The 22002-nt window shown below is 32.0% G+C and overlaps 3 protein-coding genes across 5 annotated transcripts; 2 read left to right on the top strand and 1 right to left on the bottom strand.

The window, feature by feature from the left end:
* The first annotated feature begins 209 nt into the window (after positions 1-209).
* Positions 210-7200, top strand: LOC145066309 (uncharacterized). Of its 3 annotated transcripts, XM_079013529.1 has the most exons (10): positions 210-416; positions 552-789; positions 1736-1915; positions 2144-2236; positions 3615-3797; positions 3879-3981; positions 4625-4795; positions 4899-5593; positions 6412-6620; positions 6744-7200. In XM_079013529.1, exons 2-10 carry the CDS (start codon positions 559-561, stop codon positions 6802-6804), a joined length of 1926 nt encoding a protein of 641 aa, XP_078869655.1. In that variant the 5' UTR covers positions 210-416; positions 552-558; the 3' UTR covers positions 6805-7200. The 3 variants fall into 3 exon arrangements, with proteins under 3 accessions (XP_078869655.1, XP_078869656.1, XP_078869654.1); XM_079013530.1 differs by having other exon boundaries at positions 210-789; positions 6412-6610; XM_079013528.1 differs by having other exon boundaries at positions 210-789.
* Positions 7201-11956: 4756 nt separating this feature from the next.
* Positions 11957-14835, top strand: LOC145071411 (gibberellin 2-beta-dioxygenase 8-like). Its single transcript, XM_079018300.1, has 3 exons — positions 11957-12459; positions 12970-13312; positions 14382-14835. The coding sequence occupies exons 1-3, from the start codon at positions 12005-12007 to the stop codon at positions 14598-14600; spliced, it is 1017 nt and encodes a 338-aa protein (XP_078874426.1). The 5' UTR covers positions 11957-12004; the 3' UTR covers positions 14601-14835.
* A 218-nt stretch (positions 14836-15053) lies between these two features.
* On the bottom strand, positions 15054-17506 carry LOC145070503 (biotin--protein ligase 2-like). The gene is made up of 10 exons (XM_079017442.1): positions 17224-17506; positions 16880-17150; positions 16736-16797; positions 16522-16670; positions 16313-16433; positions 16065-16217; positions 15895-15940; positions 15650-15722; positions 15494-15570; positions 15054-15237 (listed from the first exon to the last, which is right to left on the bottom strand). Exons 1-10 carry the CDS (start codon positions 17345-17347, stop codon positions 15195-15197), a joined length of 1119 nt encoding a protein of 372 aa, XP_078873568.1. The 5' UTR covers positions 17348-17506; the 3' UTR covers positions 15054-15194.
* Positions 17507-22002: the final 4496 nt, after the last annotated feature.

The following is a 22002-nucleotide window of genomic DNA, read 5'->3' as shown; positions in this document are numbered from 1 at the left end:
TATACAATGTCATTTTAGAATCTACTAATTGTTGTATTTTTCTTGTATTTAATGCTAATATTATGAATAAAATGACAATTCGAGAAAAATATAATTATTATTTGTTAAATATTTTATTTATAAAAGGCCAATTTAATAAATGTTTTCAACTTAATCATTTATTAGGTTATCTATTTTAGGAAAAGTAGTTAAATCAATATTTAGCCCTAACAAAAAAAAATTATAATTCAAGGGACGGTTTGACAGGAGAAAAAATCAATTGGCAGTTCGACCAGCCGCAGCAGCTAAGATTGTCAAAAATCCTCTTGAATCAGTCGACGAACGCTTCAATTTTTGAGTACTTGAACGCTAAAGCTTACTCAGCAGTCGAAGGACCGAAGATTCCCAAAATCCCCACAAAATTTTGAGTAAAAAAGGTCATCGCCCACTCCAAATTACTCCAAATCTCCTCTGTTCGGTTCATCGAATTTCACCAATTTGGAGAAACCCAGATGGATTTATAGGAAATTTCTCAAACAAAATCTGGGTTTTGTATATTTTTTTTGTTCTAGTTTATCAATGGGAGTCCAACAAGACCTGGTGGTTCCTTCGGGTTTGATCGCCGAGGAGCCATGGGAACCAGCGCCTCAATCAAACCCTTGGTTCATCGGGATTCATCGGTGGAACCAAGCTGAGAAAGCTGCGGAGGGGATAATTTCGAAGTTTCAGCCAACTATTGTTGCTGAAGGGAAAAGAGATGCAGTAATCAATTATTTGCAGCGATTGCTCAAGGAGAATCTTGATTGTGAGGTGATTTTGACACCATCCATATGTTCAATCTGTTGCTTTTCAAGTTTTTATTTTTTATAAATACCATTACACTTAATCATCATTATCATTTTCGTAAGCTCGTTAGCATATGAACTGATAAAAATTGTCATTACCATAGCCACTATATGGGAAAAATCATCGGAAATCTGTTTCATTTGTTACTCTTATGATAATTTAGAGGAATGGAAGGGGTTGAGGCTTATAAAGTTGTAGCTTTCTGCTTTGATTTAGGTCTAGAATCATGAATTCAAGGTTGCCAATAATGAATTATCCTTTCTGAAAGGCATGTAAAAGTGTCTCTCATTGTGGCCAATAATGAATTATAGTATTATACTTTTAACATTTGCAGTTAAATCACTTAAAAAGTAAAGGATGAACAAAAAATTATGGTTAATAATCAAGCTTTTGCAAGAAGCCTAGGATTTCATACTTCATATTAAGTATATGATGAAGTTTCCATAAGTATATGATTAGTATTCGTTATCGAACCATGTTATTCTATCATATCGCGTTTGGATACACTAAAAAAATGGTTGCTTTTTTGTAAAATTGAGAGTTTAATAAGTTACTTTCTATATGAGCTTTTGTATGTCTGTTTTTCGTAGTAATTCGACTAATTTGTATCTTGATTTGGATATTATAAAACTAACAAAATCGTCACCCAACCGAACACGTAAACCATTTTCAACAATTTGCTAAAGGTTACACCTTTTTAAGTAACATTTTAATCCAAACATAATTGTTCTCCTATTTTTGTTGGTATTTTTTGAAAATGAATATGGTTAAAGCATAATTTCACCAACATTTCGGTAACCCTAGTAACTTTCCAATCATGTAGCATAGCAAGATCCATGATTTGTTTCTATCGATTTCTATCAATCTATGATCTTTATTCATTCAAGTGTTTTTCATAAACTTTTTTCAGGTGTTTGCTTATGGATCAGTTCCTTTGAAAACCTATCTTCCAGATGGAGATATTGATCTAAGTGCAGTTGGTGTAAACACACATGATCTCATAAATGAAATTGCATCATTACTCGATAGAGAAGGGAAAAACAATTCAGCAGAATTTGTTGTTAAAGATGTTCAAGTTATTGGGGCTGAGGTATTTTTTTTTTTAAATATTTTTTAATGCCACCATTTCTGATGTCAATGGGACAAAAATTACAGTTCAAGTCTAATGCATGTCAAATACAGTACAACTATGACGTCTGTTAAATTTGTGATGAGACCTTGTAAAAGTTTGAATTTTGAAATAAAAGATTCAATTTTTTTTTTAAAGTTGCTATTGATTGATTTGTGCTTTTGGAAAAAATGAATTTTTTTATTGTAGGTTAAGTTGGTGAAATGCATGGTGCAAAATCTTGTGGTTGACATTTCAGTCAACCAAATCGGTGGACTTTGCACTTTATGTTTTCTTGAACAGGTATGTGACACTTTTATGAACTCTACATTATGCCATTTACTTTATTTTTTATTTATCTTCTCTATTTTCTTACAGAAATGATAAAATAATGTTAAGAAGTTCCCTTAGGATGTGTTTCTTACAAGAGACAAAATTAGACTCTAACAAGCTTTCTAATGCTATTTTGGTTGATGAGGATGTAAAGGGTATTTTCGTCTTTTGCACAGACAAGAGAGAGAATCTCTGTCCCACTTTTTTGGGTGGGAAAAAATTTCAATTTTTCTTGATCTACAAAAAATCAAAATCAAACTGGAAAAACGGACAGTTTGGGTTTTTGTTTAAAAAAACTGAAATTTGTGGTTTGATTTTCTTTTATAAAATCAAACCCAACTGTATATATATTAATACAGTGCTACTTTATAACCTATATAAGTTTCTTACTTGATTACTTATTTAAGCTATTTCTTGTTTCCATTGAACTCGAATTAGTTGCGTTGTTAAATATAATTTTTTGGGTTAATTACATAAAACACCCTGTATATTCATTTTTTTCCGGATTAAACCTCAACTTTATTTTATTTTTCGTAAAAAAAGTCCTTACATTTTCCATTTTTCTATTTGTCCCTTTTAGCAGTTTTACCAGTAATCTTCCTGTTTTACAAAAAGATGTAAGGGATATTTTAGAAAAAAAAAGGAAATTGTCAGAAAAGTCCCCATATTTTCGGAAAAGTTTCACTTTAGTCCCAAAATTTCTTTTTTGAACATAAAAGTGCCGATTATTTCATTTTGCCTCAAATTAACAAAAAAGTCCTTTTTCTTCTTTTAATAGGAAATTGCATATTATCGTGTAAAATCAAATAATCGGGACTTCTCTGTTCAAATTTTTTTTTGGGACTAAAGTGAAACTTTTCCGAAAATATTGGGACTTTTCTGACAAAAAAAAGTTAATGTTTAATCCGAAAAAATGGAAAAATGTAAGGGCCAAATCGAAAAAATGGAAAACTGTAAGCCCTTTTTTAGAAAATAAATTAAAATTGATGTTAAATGACTAAATCCGATAAAACCCAATATATAGTGTCTTTTATGTAACTAACCTTAATTTTTCATAATGTTTTGTCCTATCATATATTATAAAATTCAACAACTATGTTCTTTTGTCACTTTTTATTGTTTTATACAACTAAAAACCAATTTCGTTGAATCAAAAAACAAAAAAAAAAAAAAAAAAAAAACCCCGCAAAACCATGTTTTTTCGGACGATGGAAACCTAATTATTTTTATGTCTTTTCGGTTTTAGATAAAAGAAAAAATCGTCACCATCACTGTCAAGTGTCACTGTCACTGTCTTGTCTGTCACTGTCACTGTCACTGTCTGTTAAGCATTATTTCGATCGTGCAGGTGGACCGCGTAATCAAGAAAGACCATCTTTTCAAAAGAAGCATAATTTTAATAAAAGCATGGTGCTATTTCGAGAGTCGAACACTTGGTGCACATGTTGGTTTAATATCAACATATGGATTAGAGACTTTAGTTCTTTATATCTTTCATGTCTTTCATACATCATTAGATGGGCCCCTCTCCGTAAGTTTTCAAATAAAATTCCCTTTCAAAATACCAAAATCGCCCTTGAAATTGAATTATCATGTTGCTTAAATACGACAGGTTTTATATAAATTCTTGGAGTATTTCAGTACGTTCGATTGGGATAAATATGGTATCAGTTTAATGGGCCCCATTAGATTATCAGAGTTGCCAAGAATAGTAGGTGAGTTTCAATACACCATTGTCATTGTTTGCTTTTTGTGTTAATTTGCAAGAAATAGCAACATACTTCCATTTATGTGTGTTTTATAGTATCTTACTTTCACCCTTTTTTATTAAGGTGACAATTCTACCCAATTATAGCATTGTAGTTTCAAATCAAATTTTTTTTCTTTTTATTTGGATGACATTGCTATAATTCGGTGGAATTTACAATAAACAAATTAGGGTTAATCTCATAAAAGACCTTATATTTTGTGTTTTTTCCGGATTAAACCTCAACTTTATTTTTTTCCTGAAAAAGACCTTGTATTTTTTTTCCAAAAAAAATCAGGGCTTTTTCAAGAAAAACTAAAAAAGTTGAGGGTTTATTTGGAAGCATTTAGAAGGTTGAGGGTTTTATTCGGAAAAAAAATGCAAAGTTGAGGGCTTTTTCGGAAAAAATGAAAAACTACAAGGTCTTTTTCAGGCAAAAAATAAATTTGAGGTTTCATTTGTAAAAAAACACAAAATATAAGGTCTTTTATGGATTAACCCAACAAATAGTGAGATTATGTGGTTATTTCTTGCATGTTATTCTTTTTAACTTTGTGTTTGTTAATTTTATTATTATTATTATTTTTTTTTTAAAATTTTTGAATTTGCAGTTGAGAGACCACCAAATAGCAATGATCTATTGCTTGAAGTTGGTTTTCTTAGGCATTGTTCTGAGAAGTTTTCAGTTCCCATGAGACCTGGTGATTTATTTTACAAAAAGCATCTTAATATTGTTGACCCGTTAAATGACCATAATAACCTCGGGCGTAGTGTTAGCCAAGGTATGCTTATTTTTTGATGATGAGGCTCTCAAGGGCATTTACGTCTTTTAAAACAAATTACATTTTTCTATATCTTTGAAAAATCAACTATTTATTTTTTCAGGAAATTTTTTTCGTATCCGAAGTGCATTTAATTATGGTGCAAGAAAACTCGAACAAATCCTCATGGCTCCTGAAGATAAACTCTCCAATGAGCTTCTTTCTTTCTTCTCAAATACATTAAACATGCATGGAAGTGGTCAAAGACCCGATCTTCCCGATCATATTCCAAGGGCAGAAAAGTCATTTCCCACATCTCAAACAACAAGAACCTCTAACGATGAAAACGGGTCTCCAGGGAACCCGAAATCCAACGAGGAAAAAGACGTTTCTGCCCTTGTGAATGAAGGAGAAGTTGCTATACCGTTTTATGCCCCACATCTTTTATTTAATTACTCAAAGTTGGTTAATAAGACAGAAAAAGACGAAATTGTTGATGAAAATGAATCAAAGGAGATTGAAGAAGGTGTAAATTTGGGTCAATCTGAACCGTTGGATCTCACCGGAGATTTGATGTCTCATTTGGTGTGTTTAGATCATGTCCGGTGGTGGAATACTTATGTTTTGGGTCCACTGCCGCCCATGATGGGGCCACCACCGCCACCGCCGCCTATTTTATTGAGTATGATTGCATCGGAACATGGCGGCATGAATGGTGTTGTCCGCCATCCACGGTTCCACCACCACCCACCACCACCACCACCGCCGCCTTTTGTTCCAAATGACCGAAGAGGGGCGATTTCGTACTTTCCCGATACGGTAATTTCTTAATTTTATTTATTTTATAAATTGGTAAAAAAGTGTAACTTTGTTGCATAAATAAGTCACACTTTTGTTACATGGGACAAGACAAACTTTCTAGGGCTATTTAGGATTAGGAGGGTTGAGGGCGTTTATGTCTTTTTGCACATAGAAGAGAATCAAAGATCAATAACAAATAGTGCCTCAACAATTATAACGATAATAAACAAATCAATAAAACTACATTAGTACATTGCTATTTCTTGCATTTAACCTTTATCTTAAGGGAAATCTCAGATAAAGTCCCAATATTTTGCGTCAGTTTACGGTTTAATACTGATTGGAAATCTACAGAAAAGTCCCAAACTTTTGGCAAAAGTTTCAATAAAGTCCTAAAAGCTTTTTTTGAACAGAAAAATCCCGATTATTTAACATTTTGCCTAAATTAACGAAAAGTCATTTTTCATATTTGAACAACAAATGACAGATTATATGATTTTCTCAAAATAATAGGACTTTTCTGTTCAAAATTCTTTTTTAGGACTTTATTGAAACTTTTCCCAAAAGTTTGGGACTTTTCTGTAGATTTCCCTAATACCGACATTTATTTTTTGAACAGAAAATTCCCGATTATCTAATTTTATATGATAATCTGTCATTTTATGTTGAATAAAAAAAAAATGACTGTTTCGTTAATTTGGGAAAAGTATAAAATAATCGGGACTTTTTTGTTAAAAAAAAAAAAATAAAAGTCGGGATTAAACCATAAACTGACCCAAAATATCGAGACTTTATCTGAGATTTCCCTTATTTTAAACTACATTTAAACCTTTCAGAATAATCGATCTCGACATGGTTACCACACATCAACATCAAATGCAACAAACACAAAAACGGGGCCCACCGATTTCACCACCCCAACCGAATCGGTTACCCGCCCTATGCAACAACCAAGAGAGCCTTTGTCACACAGAAGGCGACACCAAAACCCGAACCCGAACCGAAACGGATCCCCGAGGCCCAGACCCGTTTCTGGTATGGATAGGTATATAGGAAATGTATCATCATTTCTTAAACAAAAACAAAAAAACGTTACATAAAAACATTTCATTTCATTTAAATCTAAATCTTTCACGCATTTTTATATTTTTATTTGAAATCATTTTAGGTTTAATGTACAATCCTCGTATCATCTAAAAGACGAAGAAGATTTCCCGCCTCTTTCCTAACCGAAATATAACCGGAAGATGTTTCGGTTTTTGACAGCTGGATTTTTGTTTTTTTTTGGGGGGGTTGGTTGTTGTGCATGTAATATATATATGCATAGAATGTTATAATTTTTCTTTTTTTTTTTTTGGTGAACACCTCAAATTTTTGTAGGTAACATAAAATGTGTTGTGTATGTGTCCCCATGTGTTAAAAGGAGGTGAGAATCTATAAGTGAAGTCTTAGGTTAAAGGCTAGGTGTGACTTCACAGTTCTTGCTTTTGCTTTTGGGGACTTTGTGATTTATTTTTAAATTTAAATGTTGGTTGTGGGGGATGTTTAGGGGTAGTGTTTACCCTTTTTAGTTGAATGTGACATTGTATTGTGTTGCCAATAGTGATCTTACAAGAATTTTGGTATACTTGGGAAGATGATTGTTTTTTTTTTTTTTTTTTTTTTTGGAATTGACTTGTAAATTATAAATTATTTTTAGTTGGATATTTTTTTACAATGCTGTTGTAGGGATGTGATGATTGATAATTTTTTTTTTGTTTGTTTGAGATGTTACGATTTTTTTGTCCCATGTTGATGGTTTAAATGTTTAATACCGTTGGTCAGACTTTACGTTTGTGACTTCATATAGCTTAATAAAAATACATGTTTGGTTTAAAATTTTAAAAAATAAGTCATTTTCTCCATTTTTATAGTAGTCATCAAAAAATTTTCATATATTAAAGTTCTCAAATAGTATTTTGTGTTACACCATTTATCATTGGTCGTTAGTGATGTTGATGCTTATATGGCGTTCTAAAATGATTGTTAAACTTCATTTTTACACCTACGTTCTAGATCAATTTTTTGTTTCTTTATATGCAACTATTGTTATTTTTCATAATTGTAAAACGAACAAAATAAATATTGTTTTTTGTGTTTTTTATACCCATATCGTGCTTTAAAACAAAATCAATATTAAACTATTGATCAATACGAAATCCAAAAACTCTGACCACTAGAAAATGTGAAATTTCACAGCAAATATCAAAAAATCATTAGAGATATAATGTCATCCAACCCAAATACCGAAATGTGGATGAGAAACTCTCATAGAAATTTCTTTATAGGATTTATTTTTTGTATTGAGGGGTCAAGATCTAACAGGTCAACATTTTTTTATTTCCAAAACAGGATCCAACTTGGTCAAATTTAATCAACCAAGAATATACCATAGGAAGCTTAGAATCGTTACCTCGAATTGTGAGGTTCATCAAAACTTTGATGTAATATATAGTGATAGATCACCTCTGTACGTTTTTTTTTTTTGAAATGGCGAAATTAAAAGGGATCAATAATTAGCAAGAAACTAAATCGTGAACAAATAAAACACTACAGAAAAGAGAAACATAAAAAACAATTATAATGTGATAAGACTTAGATGCGCAAATGACGAACAACTCCATTCAGCCCAACTACCACAACCATGAGGACTCCTATGCTTGCACCATGTATATGACATAGAAATGATATTATCGACTACTTTTGTTGGAGATGCAATAATATTTTTGAAGACCTTATCATTTCTGACCAACCAGATATTCCATAGAAGGCAAAAAAAAACACTGAGCTCCCGATCAATTTCTTTTTAGGACAATTACCCCAAGAGGTAGCGAAATCAATAAGTTCTACTTCTAAGACGTTTGCGAATCTCCTATTGTGCAATCCACACTATTTAAAGATCTAGGCTTGTACTACTTTCGCAAACTCACAATTGACAATAAGATGATTAACCGATTCTGAATCATTATTGCATAATGAACACATCTGATGAGAGTTTTGTATTCCCCTAATTGCTAATGATTTGGCCACCGAAATTCTACCATTTGATGCCCTCCAAACGAAACATCTAACTTTCAAAGGGATCAATTTTGACCAGCAGATTTTGTGTCCCTTGTAGGAAATCAGTTTAGAATCTATCATCTTTCTCATGAGATTAACTTTGTATTCTCCGCTTTCAGTCATTTCAAATCGAAATCCAATTGATGAAGTCTCCAAACTGCCTAGTTCCCAAATATCTTTATACATTTGAAGTAACTCCTGTAATTCATTTAGTTTGGAAGGCTCCTATTTCCATCTCCAAGAGAAGCCACTGTCGGACATTCGATCAACAAGATTACAACATTTAACAGTTTCTAATTAATATAAGTGAGGGAATCTTAGATGAAGTGGAGTGTTCCCACACCAAACATCCTTCCAAAAAAGGATTTTAACTTCGAATCCTGGTGTAAGAGAGAATAGTTGATGATTATCAATTTTAAACGATGTGAGATAGTTAATAGCCTTGGAGATGTTGCACCACACACCATTGATGGACTTCTTGGCAATATACGAAGTAGGCTTGTTTTGCAAGTTGTGTATGCACATAATGACTTCTTTTTAAAGACTGTCACGATCATTCATCAGCCGCCACCACCATTTGATTAGTAGTACCATATTTTGTGCTTTTAAAGTGCCTAATCCAAGCCTACCATCAGCTATCGGAGCCAATATCTTTGACCATTCGACCCAGTGGATCTTGTTTTTCAATTCACCGCTTCCCCATAGAAATTTACGCCTGATTTTTTCAAGTGAATCGATAATGCCTTAGGGGACTTTAAATAGGGACATATAATACGTTGGTAGGCTGTTCAAAACAGATTTGATAAGCGTGATTCTCCTACAAAATGAGAGTGTTTTAGCCTTCCATGTCGAGAGTTTGGTTTTGAACTTGTCAACAATGGGTTGCTAATGTTTTTTCAACCCCTTGTTAGCCCCAACTGGGACCCCAAATATGTAAATGGGAATGTGCCTTCAACGCAGCTTACTTGAGCCATATTCTTCAATTCGGAGATCACCTCTCTACCTATCCACACAAATGTTTGTAATACAAACTATTGCTAGTTAATTAAATTCTTTTAGAACAGCTAACACACATAACAAACTTAATTAACTACTTCTAATTAATAAGTTGGATTTATAAAATATACTCATTTATTTAACTAATAAATTAACTCTTTAATTCATTTGTTTTATTTAGTAAATAATAAATAACAAATTATTTATTTATCTATTTTGGTGTGTAAATAATAAATTTATCATCTATAAATATATTACTTATTTCACATCTTTTCATGTTCTTTGTATGTGATCATATATAATTATTATTGTAGTAAATTCTATTAATCTTGTACATCATATCTTATCTAACGGACTCCCACTTATAAAAGAAACAAAATTAATCAAATATATGTTAAACTTCTAGCAAAGCTCATCTCTTTTAACTATGCATGGATATTTGTCTCTACAAAAATTCATTAAAATATTTAATGTTATATATGTTATCATCTTATCTCATTTTGTTGATATTATTGAACATGATGTATGGATCATATCATTCCATATAAGTTCAATATTGATTTCTCAATTTGAAAATTCAAATAAGATAACATACTTATTGACCATCATGTCAATATTGTTTTTGTACAACAATACACTCACATCTATTTGAGTCTGTTAAGGATCCTGACCAATAACTTACTCCAACAATGTGAGGAATAGATGTCATCTTGACTACATAACTCTATCATAAGTTTCACATCACATGTGATAGTAGTAACCTTTATAATTGCCTTATTCATAACCTCATTTAACTTGCAAGCTTTGTTGATGTAGATTGTTTAAGCTTAGTTGGATGCCAGTTAGGAGAGCACACAACTAATATCATTTCTAAATAAATGATACATATGTTGAAACAAGGGGAAAAAACTCATTCTTAAACCCCAATTTGCGTGATCATTACTTCCAAACATCCAAGCTTTGCAACTCCAACCAAATACGTGAGATCAGTGGCGGATTTAGAGTGTTAGAAGTGGGGTGCATGGACCCCACTTGATTCTAGATTCCTTCTTATATACATTTGATAAAATAGAATTTTCAAAAAGAGTAAATTACACAAATGGTCCCTATGGTTTGGGGTAATTTGCATGCTTGGTCCCTAACTTATTTTTTTAACTCGGAAGGTCCCTATGGTTTGTTTTTGTTACGCGTTTGGTCCCTGCAGTTTATTTTTGTTACGTGTTTGGTCCATGTCTTATCTAAAAAGACTATTATTTAAAGAGGAAAAAACGATGGGGTAGGTGAGGTAAGGTGAGGGGGTAGGATTAGGGGTGTGTTTATTTAAATAAATTTAAAAAAAAATCAAGGGCATAATAGTATTTTTTAGGTAAGATAAGGACCAAACACGTAACAAAAACAAATAGTAGGGACCTTTCGAGTTAAAAAAATAAGTTAGGGACCAAACACACAAATTACCCTAAACCATAGGGACCATTCATGTAATTTACTCTTTCAAAAATTGTGACTTTGTTTCTCTTAATCTATCCTAAAACATATCAAAATTACTATCATCTATTTTTTGTGAAAAAAAAAGCCACGTTGGAGCAATGACATTAAAAAAATCCAGGGTTATCACTAATATGATCTTAAATCAAGGTTTACATATATGAAAAACCAAATTAAATACCCATATATGATGCTATTATAATAAACAAATGCTTCAAAATGCTTCTTCTTGATTTTACAAACATTTTTTATACATAAAAGTTTTCTATTTTTTTTTAATCTTTTATTGACCCCAGTTACCATTTGTTCTGGATCCGCCACTGTGTGAGATTAATGTGCATAGACTTTTTACCTTCTCAATGTGTAAAGAAATTGCAAGTTTAAGGCGTCTATGCATGATGTTAAAGTAAAATCGTCAAATTTTTGACAAACTTTTAGGGGTTTTTCTGTAATATTTTGTTAACTATTATTTTTATAAATCAAATTATCTTATCGTTATATCTATTGTATAGAGAATGAATAGGCATTAACCTTTTCTTAATGCGATCTAGCAGTTACTCTATATATATATATATATATATATATATATATATATATATATATATATATATATATATATATATATATTTCTAAATAAAAAAACGTAGGAACATCCGGTAAACCCGGTCCAGATGTTCGTTTATAAAGTACAAGTACGCCATGCATACGAAGGTACAAGTAATCCATGCATGGAGACGTGCCAACCACCCCGACATCGCACAAAACGCTCCATGCAATAACTATATTTCACATCTTCTTCTCATTTCTCTCCCATTTGATCTCAGAATTTCCCATAACAATCTCCCAATAATGGCAATCGCCCGGATTAGGAGTCGCCTCTCCACAGGGGGACCGGCGCAACCTCCATCTCCGATGCCCAATTCCAGGCCTACTCGCAACGACCCTTCTTTCAACAATTACGTCGACAAATTGAAGAACATTCCCGAATTTGATACGACTGATGACTCCAATCGACCGCCTATTGCAGAGGTTGAATACAAGCTGATCAAAGCTAAGGATAAGAATTCGATCCAGCAGATGATGGAGTCCGCCGCTAAGTTTGGGATGTTTCGTGTCAGTGGCCATGGGATATCGCCTGAGGAGCTGAATGCGGCGTTCACGGAGGCGGATTTCATCTTTGGATTGCTTGCGGAGAGGTGGAGCCGTGATGGAGATCGGGAGGAGTTTGCTTGGTCTCGATCTGCCATGGCGGTGGCTGAACGACGGCGTGACGTTAAGAATGACGAGAATTTTCTGAAATTCAGGTTTGTTCTTCGTATCCTGATCATCAGTTCTTCATTTTTCGTTTTATTAACAAATCAAAATTTTTCCATAGATCATTTCCATTAATAAGTGAATTGTGTATTTGATTAATTACAGATCATTGACATTGACATTTTATCTGTAGAATGTTTCAAAACAAATGTAGGTTATTTGGGGATGATCCATACATGTTTATGATCTATCAACAAATGATAAGGCTTTGTATTTTACTTCATTATTTATTCTATAGCGATAAAAAGACCTTGGGCATTTAGAAAGATTATCAACAATGTAGTATTTAACGACATATAGCTTCTAATTATGCAAAAATGTTATTCTTGCATCATTAACATCGTAAATCAGGTACACATAAGATCCTAATGCCCACAAGAAGTCTAATCGATATTGAAATTTGTGACTCTTGCAAAGATCAATTGCTTCAATATTGAACATAACTTTAGGGTTAATGTGTAAATAAGTTGATTTGCGACTCTTGTTGTATATATTTGTAGATCAAAGATGGATAATGTTGCGAATAAGCTGGAAGCAATTGCGAAAGATATGGCTCAAGCCATAGGGACGAATGGTGGAAAGCAACCACGAAAGAAAATAAAGGAAAATGAAACTCGAATGGTGTTATTCAAGCATAATAACTCGTCTCTTCAACCACACACACCACGTTCATCTCAAACTCCACGCTCATTGGATGGAAATAGACGGGATAATGCCACATTTGCTCTGAGCATTCATATCCCAACTGAGCAAGGCGAATTCCGTCTCATATCTGAGGAAGGACCTGTGTCATTCCGTACCATCCCTAACACCATTGTCATCACCGTTGGTGAACAAATGGAGGTAATTTTTTTCGTTTTAAGTTTTATGCATAAAAACAAAATATTTCATGTTGCACATTGTCAGATTGTCATTTCCAGTGTCCCACCTCAGCTAAACATGTCCATCTGACTCTACATTTGGAAGAGAATATCAATGGCTCTATATTTATAACTAGTTTGGATACAATGTTTGTCTAGATAAATAATGTTTAAGAAATACTTAGAGAACAAGAAAATTAATAAAGCAAATATTTACAAAAAATAAAATAAAAAGAGGAAGGACTTAGACTCCGTTTGACAGACATCTTTCCAAATCCATACAGATTTTTCTGGCTGAATGAGCCGGAAAGACTGTTTGATTTGCACCAAAAAATGGGTCTTTCCCGGTAAGACAGGTCTTTCCTAAAAAGCTTCAAAATTATATATTTCTGGCCGTATGATCATTTTTCATCATTCAGCACAGTCAGATATACAATCAAACAACATGGTTTCCTTTCTATACAGTTTCCCTGACAACACAACTATCAAACGGACCCTTAGTGGGGAAATTCGTATTTCCATGAAACCATTCTACATTACATTAAATAACAACATTGATATATAACTTACTAGATAAGGGGTTGTTTCTGTTTTCCCCATTAAGTCGTGTATGAATAAAATAGCTAAATGGGTAATGATTATACACACAAGATATGTTTCCTTTTAGAGATAAAATAACCATTTTGCCTTTAAAAACAAATTTCACACTGTTAATAAATTAGTTTCAATTTTTGTGCAAAAGACATTATGTCCAGATTAAGTAAAAAAGAAACAACCATGTTAATAAATTAGTTTCAATTTTTGTGCAAAAGACATTATGTCCAGATTAAGTAAAAAAGAAACAACCATGTTAATAAATTAGTTTCAATTTTTGTGCAAAAGACATTATGTCCAGATTAAGTAAAAAAGAAACAACCATATATCCAGATTAAACGCTTAACCCATAGATTTATTAGGCTATTATCCTTATCAAGTCCATTAAGTCAAAAAGAATCAATGAGCATGAAGCTAACAGCGTCTGAATTTGATGATGAATTAATGAGTAAATTTAGGAATGGAGCTATGGAGAGTTCAGATCTGCATTTGGAGAGATAAACATAGAACCAGATATTCAAGATGAGAAAGGAGCATTCTCCATTGAACTCAAGTGTTCACCTTCATGCCTAAATGATGTGGTTGACAAACATGACTCAATCTCCATAACTGATCAGATCATATTTGTAGTCATAGTTGCCATAGTTTACAAGTTGTTTTCCTACATGCTTTCTTGATCATTATCATCTCCATGGTCAAACTAAGGTCAACGACTCCTCACTTGTGACTGCAACTTGGTCAACTCCCAAAAGTTTTTGCTTTCCTATGGATATATAATTGTAATAGATTGTTTCTTAAAGGGTCTTTATGTAATTTTCCAATTTATGTTATTTATTTATGTGGCTTTTGCTAGTTGGTAGTTGACAATGTAATAATCACAAATATTCAATCACAAATTCTTTGCTTCCTTTCCTTCTTTGCCTTGTCAAGTTTCTACATTTCATATATGGTCATGACACACCTTTCATGCACAATATCATCACTTTTATTATTAGTATTATCTTTTTATTATCATCATTAATATTGTTAAATGTATTATTACAATTTATATTTCTGATTATAAAAAATGTTACATGGTTTGTTTTCTAACAAGTTTTAACAAATAACAATAAGATATCTTTAGAGTCAAGTTAACTAAGAATAGGTTATTATCATATATAGTACAAGTCAATGATAGATAGAGTTACTAAAAACAAATATTATTGCATTGTTAAATGATTAAAAACATCAAGTTGTGAAGTTTTGTAACCTACTTTAGAAATCCAAGCCTCTTAGTTAAGTTTTCTCCTCACAAGTCCTTTGAAGAAGTCAAAACTGCAACATATTCAATCAAATATTATATCTGATCTGATCTGACATGACATGACATGACAGGTCGTACCACATTTGGCATGCATTAGACTGATTAAGACTAATGTGAACGACAAAAAATGCATTGTTTGTCTTCATCAAAAAGGTAAAAAAAAAAAAATATGTGGGACATGGACTGACCGTGCAAAAGACGTAAACGCCCTTACTTGTTATTATCCATTTTTTTTAATTGTTAAATAAAATGAAACAAAAATAGTACCTATTGCCATCCGGATGAAGCTCACATATCTCACTATTATCGCTAATTGCCATCAAATATCCCGAAGATGTTAAACCCTAAAATTAACAAGTCAAATTGTTTAAAACTTTTTGGTTATCAAATTGACAAAAATACCCCCAAATAAGTTTGGCTCACCTGAATAGTAACCACACTTTCTATCGGTAAATCTTGATTTTCATTTTGTTCCTGGACAATAATCCTCTGCCCACTGGACATATAAAGACGAATAAATAATGATGAACACTCAATAAATCAATAATTCTTGTATAAAATTAGTAAATCTTATTATAGAATCTTACTTTTTTGTACAATAAATTATGTAAAACATAAATATGAGATGAATTATGAACACTAATTGTGAAATATATTTGAAACAATACCTATGAAGCCATGTCTTGCAATATAATTCCTCAAGAGGTTGGAAGCCTGTATTTTATTATATAAAAGAAACCATGAATTACACTTTTTATTATCTGCTGGGTAAGTAAACACATAGATTTTAGAAAAAAAAATTTGAATTTTTTTAAAAGAAATTACTATTAATACTCACCTTGGTTTATCAAAATATGAAAGAAATGCTCGAATTTATTAAAAAATGCTGATGTAATCTCTTCTCTTTGTAGTTGATAACCAGAATTCAACTTCCTTAATACAGCATTCAAAGATGTTGTTGGTTTATCATTGTTAACATTTAATCCTACTCCTGAAATTTAAAAAAAAAAAAAAAAAAAGATCATAATAATGTAATTACATTTACAGATTATCCACTTAAAGAGATAATTAAATTGAAAGGTTTACCAGCACTAACATGAAACTTCTTAGATCGATATTTTGATGTACACAAAATTCCTCCCACTTTAATTCCATCTAAATAAAGATCATTAGGCCACTTTATTCTAACATCAAGAGGTGGAATTCCCTGAAATTGATATTACAAAACACAAATTAATATTCAAAAAATCATACATGAAAAGATGTTATATCACATTGAGAAACAAAAAACTTACATTTTTAAGAGCAAGATCCTTAATTGCTTCAGTCATAGCAAGACATACAACATATTGAACAAGAGGCACCACACGTCCATCTTCCATTTGCATTGTAAATGAAAAGAGAAGGCTGCCTTTCGGAGATTCCCATACATTTTGTGATCTTCCTATCAAGATTGAATCGTTCTATAAGTTTCAATCTAATCAAATTGAAAGTTCATAGATTTGATACCTCTTCCTTTGAATTGAACATCTGCAATGCACATGGAACCTATCGGAATCTCACAGAAGTTTCTGCATAAACCCTAAGAGTTTCAATTAATGAATAAAGTGTAATACTAACAATAGGAATTTCAAAAGCTTTCCTTGAACTTACAGAGATACCACGTCTTGAGTCGAAGGTAATCTAGGGGACGAAAGAAGAAATCTTCCGAAGGATGTAGTTGTAAGAGAATCCATGTAAGTGTCGATGTTAAATTCGTTGTTTTCCGATTGCATTTCGATCTCAGATTGCAAAAAAGTTCGTAATTTCAGATCGTCTGCAAGTTTAAGGGATGAATTTTCCTTCAGAGACTTTGCTAATTCCTTCTCTGTTTCTGATTTTCCGCTTAATACTAATACACAAGATAGTTGGGACTCCATTGTTGCTAGAAGAAAACGTCACGATTAAAGTAAAAGTCAGATAAATTGCGTGTGCAGGGGAAGGAAGTATTAGTATACCTGATACAGGAAGTATTGAGGCCGAGAGACTGAAAATCTTCTTGTGAAAAGGTCGAGTGAAGGAGAAGGTGTGTTGTAGAGAGAAAAAACAGTAAAAGGAAGTTCGTAGGGAATCAAACAGCATGAATTGAGGAATTGTAGATATGCATTTAGACTCTAACTTTTGAAGAGGTTAACACCGATGGTGTTCTTCGTCGAGTTGGTGACGGCGGCGATGGTGGTTGTGGCCTTGTGGGAAGAAGAAAACATTGTTTATTAATTATTATTATATTATTATATTATTATTATTGTTGTTTTAGTTGTGTACATGGATCGATACACACTATGTTTTTTGGTTGATCAACTTTTTGGTTTTTTATCGTTGAAAAATGCTGTTAAATACTAATTAAATTTTGATAATCATTTTATTTTGGGTAAATTATACCACTCGTCCCTTATGTATATGTCAGAAAACGTGTTTAGTCTCTATTCTTAAAAATAAACTCGAACAGCGTATTTAGTCTCTATTTTTAAAAATTAACTCGGACAGTCCCTCGTTTGGTTAAAAGTTACACACCTCATCCCTCCAGACATAAAAAGACGATTTTAATAATTTCTTTTTTAATTTTTATTTATTATATTTAAATTAATATATATATATATATATATATATATATATATATATATATATATATATATATATATATATATATATGCACCGACCCACCCTTCCCCTTCCCTTTCCCCAGTTTCCTTCCCTTTGTCTCATTCACTCTCGACAAACACCTAAGCAATTCCTCCTCTTCTTTTTTTGGCGAGACCAACCACATCTACTCTTTCTCTTACTTTCTTTTCCGAGTTCCAGAGAATAACATCAGAATCCGGTGAATCAGTCACTCAATAGGTTCGATTTTCCGGTGAAGTAACTAGGCTACCATCGCAACCCACCGAGCTCTGTTTGTGATGCAATGACCAGATGAGGAGGAGGGTGTGGAGATCAGGACAGGAGAAGAATGGTTTGAGGAAATCCATGGTTTTGTCATTGATGGTAGACTTGAAGCCACCGATGAGGCCATCGGTCTACACCTCAATCCCTCGTTGGAGTCGTCACAGCTGCCAAAAACCTGTAGCTCCTCTGTCACCACCACATATCAGCGTGAGCACCAACTCATTTGGCACCACCACCTGTCACCACAAACACGTTCCCCTTCCCTTTCCCCAATGACCATCGAAGCTACCAATTTTAATCTTTCATGAGTTCACAACATATCACAGCAATCGAAATCAGGTCCAAGATGAATCCATCGAAATAAAATCAAATTGAACCTGAAACTCAAAACCAAAATCGAAACCTTCATCACTTTCAATTTTTGGATTTGAGAATGACGAAGAAGGAGGGAACTACCATTTTCATCGAGTTTGTCTCTTCAGCCTATTTCTCTCTCCATATCGTGTTACATCTCCATCTCACTTGCCATCTATCTTGATATCGCATCAGACACATGTGTATGTGCGTTTTTTGTTACTATGCTATCTCCGATCAGTAACAAATAGTGTGAGGGTTTGGAAGTGAAGGAGGTAGATGGGCTGGGCGAAATAAGAGTATGTGTTGAAGAAGAATGAGAGAGAGAGAGAGAGAGAGAGAGAGAAGTGAGAGAGATCGAAGGTGGTTATAGACTTGTGGTATTTTGCAACGTAACTGGGAGACATAGAGATTAGAGAGAGTTGTTATTTTTAAGTTATAAATAATAATAAATAGTATTAGATTAATTAAAAAATAAATATCCAAGGGCATTTTAGTCATTTCAAATGGGACGTGGACTACATTTGCAACAAAAACGCATTTAAGGGACGAAACATGCAAGTTTTAAGCAAACGAGGGACGATCCGAGTTAATTTTTGAAAATAGGAACAAAACACTTTCTGGCATGTGCACAAGGGACTATTGGTGTAATTAATCATTTTATTTACAAAAATTTAATGGAGAAACCGGCTAAAAGTGAGGTATCCGTTATAAACTATCATTTTTCTAGAAAAAAAAAGGTTTACTCGGAAATTCGAAGCCCAAAAAAACCCAATTTTCGTTTTACAGAATCGTTAAGGGCATATCGATTTAATTCTCGGTAATGTTTATTATTTTTGTCTAGCTGTGAACAATTATAACTCGTTGGTACGGACTCAAAATGAGCTGTTTTTTCTCTAAATTGTAAACCTCTGTTATGGCTATATTTTATGCTTAAAAATATTAAACTTAGTTAAGAAAATAGTTGACTTATACAACTCTAAACATGGGCTAATATGGTTGTATGTTTTTGTTTTTCTCAATATTGTTTATAATTTTTGCCCAACTTTGAAAAACCATGACTCCATACAAGCTCATAATCAGCTGATTTTTTTTCGTTGTAGCCCTTGGCTACATTTTAGGGTCAAAAAATAATTGATTTGGTTAAGAAATAGTTGAGTTACACAATTATATACAAGGGATATTAGGGTTGTGTGTTTTATCTCAACAATGTTTATAATTTTTGCCTAGCTTTTAATAACTAAACTTTTTGATATGAGCTAATAATAAGCTGATTTTATTCCAGGTTTAAGCCCCTATTTTAGCTACAATTTAGGCTAAAAAAAGTTAAATTGGGTAAAAAATAGTATAGTTATATAACCCTAAACATCAGTTTGTAAGGGTTGTCGTTTTTTGTCACAAATAGTTTTCATTTTATCTCATTGTAATGGTAATTAAATCACTAGATACTACGGAAATGCCACCTCAAAATGCAAAATATGGCAATATACTTTAGAAGTTCGGTTTCTTTGGGGTTTTGGAACTAAAAAACCAAAATGGAATCGGAACCGAACCAGTATTTTCGGTTCGGTTTTTGGTTTCCATATTTCCTCATTTCGGTTTCAATTTTCTGTTTCCAGGACCGATCTCATCCCAAGCCTAATGCATGACTTTGAACTATAAGGATCATAGAAATATCTTGTAGTGTTTTGAGGTTTCTAGCAGAGCTGTAAAGGAACCAAGAAAATGCTTGTTCATGTTCATTCATTTAAATTAACTGAACAAACGAACATGAAAGCGTAAACACACATATTTTCTTGTTTGTGTTTGTTAAGATGTTAAACAAACATAGTTAAAAAAACACAACTTAACATATAAGAACATAAACGAACATATATGAAAATCAATGAACATAATAAATTAACATATTATATATATATATATATATATATATATATATATATATATATAGAGAGAGAGAGAGAGAGAGAGAGAGAGCGAGAGAGAGGAGGGTTCAATTGAGAAAAAAAGGTTGAGAATGAGGGAATTATTGTCACCCACTCATTTATTTTTGCCGCAAAAGCCTCCGTCGTACCAACAAAAATGGGAAAGGAATAAACATGTGTTTTCCAACAAAACATGTTTCCTTAAACTATGCTAATCATTACCTTAATATATACAAAAACATAGTTTTTTCGTTTTTTTTAATTTTTAAGAAGCTATTTTTATCGAAAAATGATTTTAAATATACCAAAATTCATGATTTTTTATTCTCTACAAATAGACATCCATATAGTTTTAAGATAAAATAAAAAATTTATTTTTTTTTATATTTTCAGCTATCGTTATTCATAAGTGAATAAAAATGAATCAGGTTTTTACTACAGTACATTCGTTATTCAGTTATGAATAAAAACTATGATTATTATTTTTTTTTTTACAATTTAAGTATCATTCGTATATGAATATAACGTATAATAAACATAGTATATTCATATTTAAATATTAGACGATGCATTCACTTATGAATATTACATAGTATATTCACTTGTGAATATTAGATGATATATTCACTTATGAATATTAGATAATATTTTCATATCTGAATATTACATAGTATTACATGGTATATTACATGTGACTATTACATAGTATATTCATTTGTGAATATTACACTGTATATTCACATATGAATATTACACAGTATATTCACATATGAATATTACAAGGTATTTTCACAAATATATATAATTTTTATATGTTATTCACATATGAATAACATACAGACTTGCATATTTGTTTTTTTGTTTTAATAATCATATACTGAGAAAACATATTCATATATGAATATAACGTGGTAACTTAGTTTATGCATTTCATCAAACAGTTGGAGTGCATACAATTTAACTTTTTTTAAAAATGTTAAAAACATGATATTTTGACTATTTAAATCTTACAAAAGAGTAGATTGACAGAGAATTATATGAAATTTTTCAAAAAAAAAAAAACGATTTGCTCTTTTTCTAACCTCAATTTGAAGTTTTATTTGATAACCGATATTGAATGAATGATATGAAGTGGATTTTTGTTGATTATCGATGATGTTGATCTAATAACGCTGGGAGTACAATTAATCATAGATGTTGAAGATTTGATCGTATTCAAGCACAATTGAATGTTGAATTAAAAGAACCAAAAACGAATTTTTGTTGTTAACTGTTGAATCGTGTTGATTATTGAAGAAGATCGATGATTGATTAACATTGGATGATGTTGATGATGGTTTAATTGAAGAAATCTGGATGATTGTTGAAAATTGGAGAAGAAATTTGGATGATGAACAATGAATGAGTTTGAACTGTAATCTAATTCTCTACAGATACGTATTTGAGATTGAAGGTTGTTATCATATTTACAAGTTTGTCACTGTGTCTTTTTATGCTTAGATAAAATGAGTGGCTGAGAATGATTCCCCTATTCTCAACCTTTTTTATTTTCTCAATTGAACCTACCTCTCT

The sequence above is a fragment of the Lactuca serriola genome, chromosome 8 (assembly GCF_051521515.1).
Source record: "Lactuca serriola cultivar US96UC23 chromosome 8, Lser_US96UC23_V15, whole genome shotgun sequence".
NCBI lineage: Eukaryota > Viridiplantae > Streptophyta > Magnoliopsida > Asterales > Asteraceae > Lactuca > Lactuca serriola.
The sequence above is the reverse complement of the archived record's forward strand: the minus strand, read 5'-3'. Positions and strand labels throughout refer to the sequence as shown.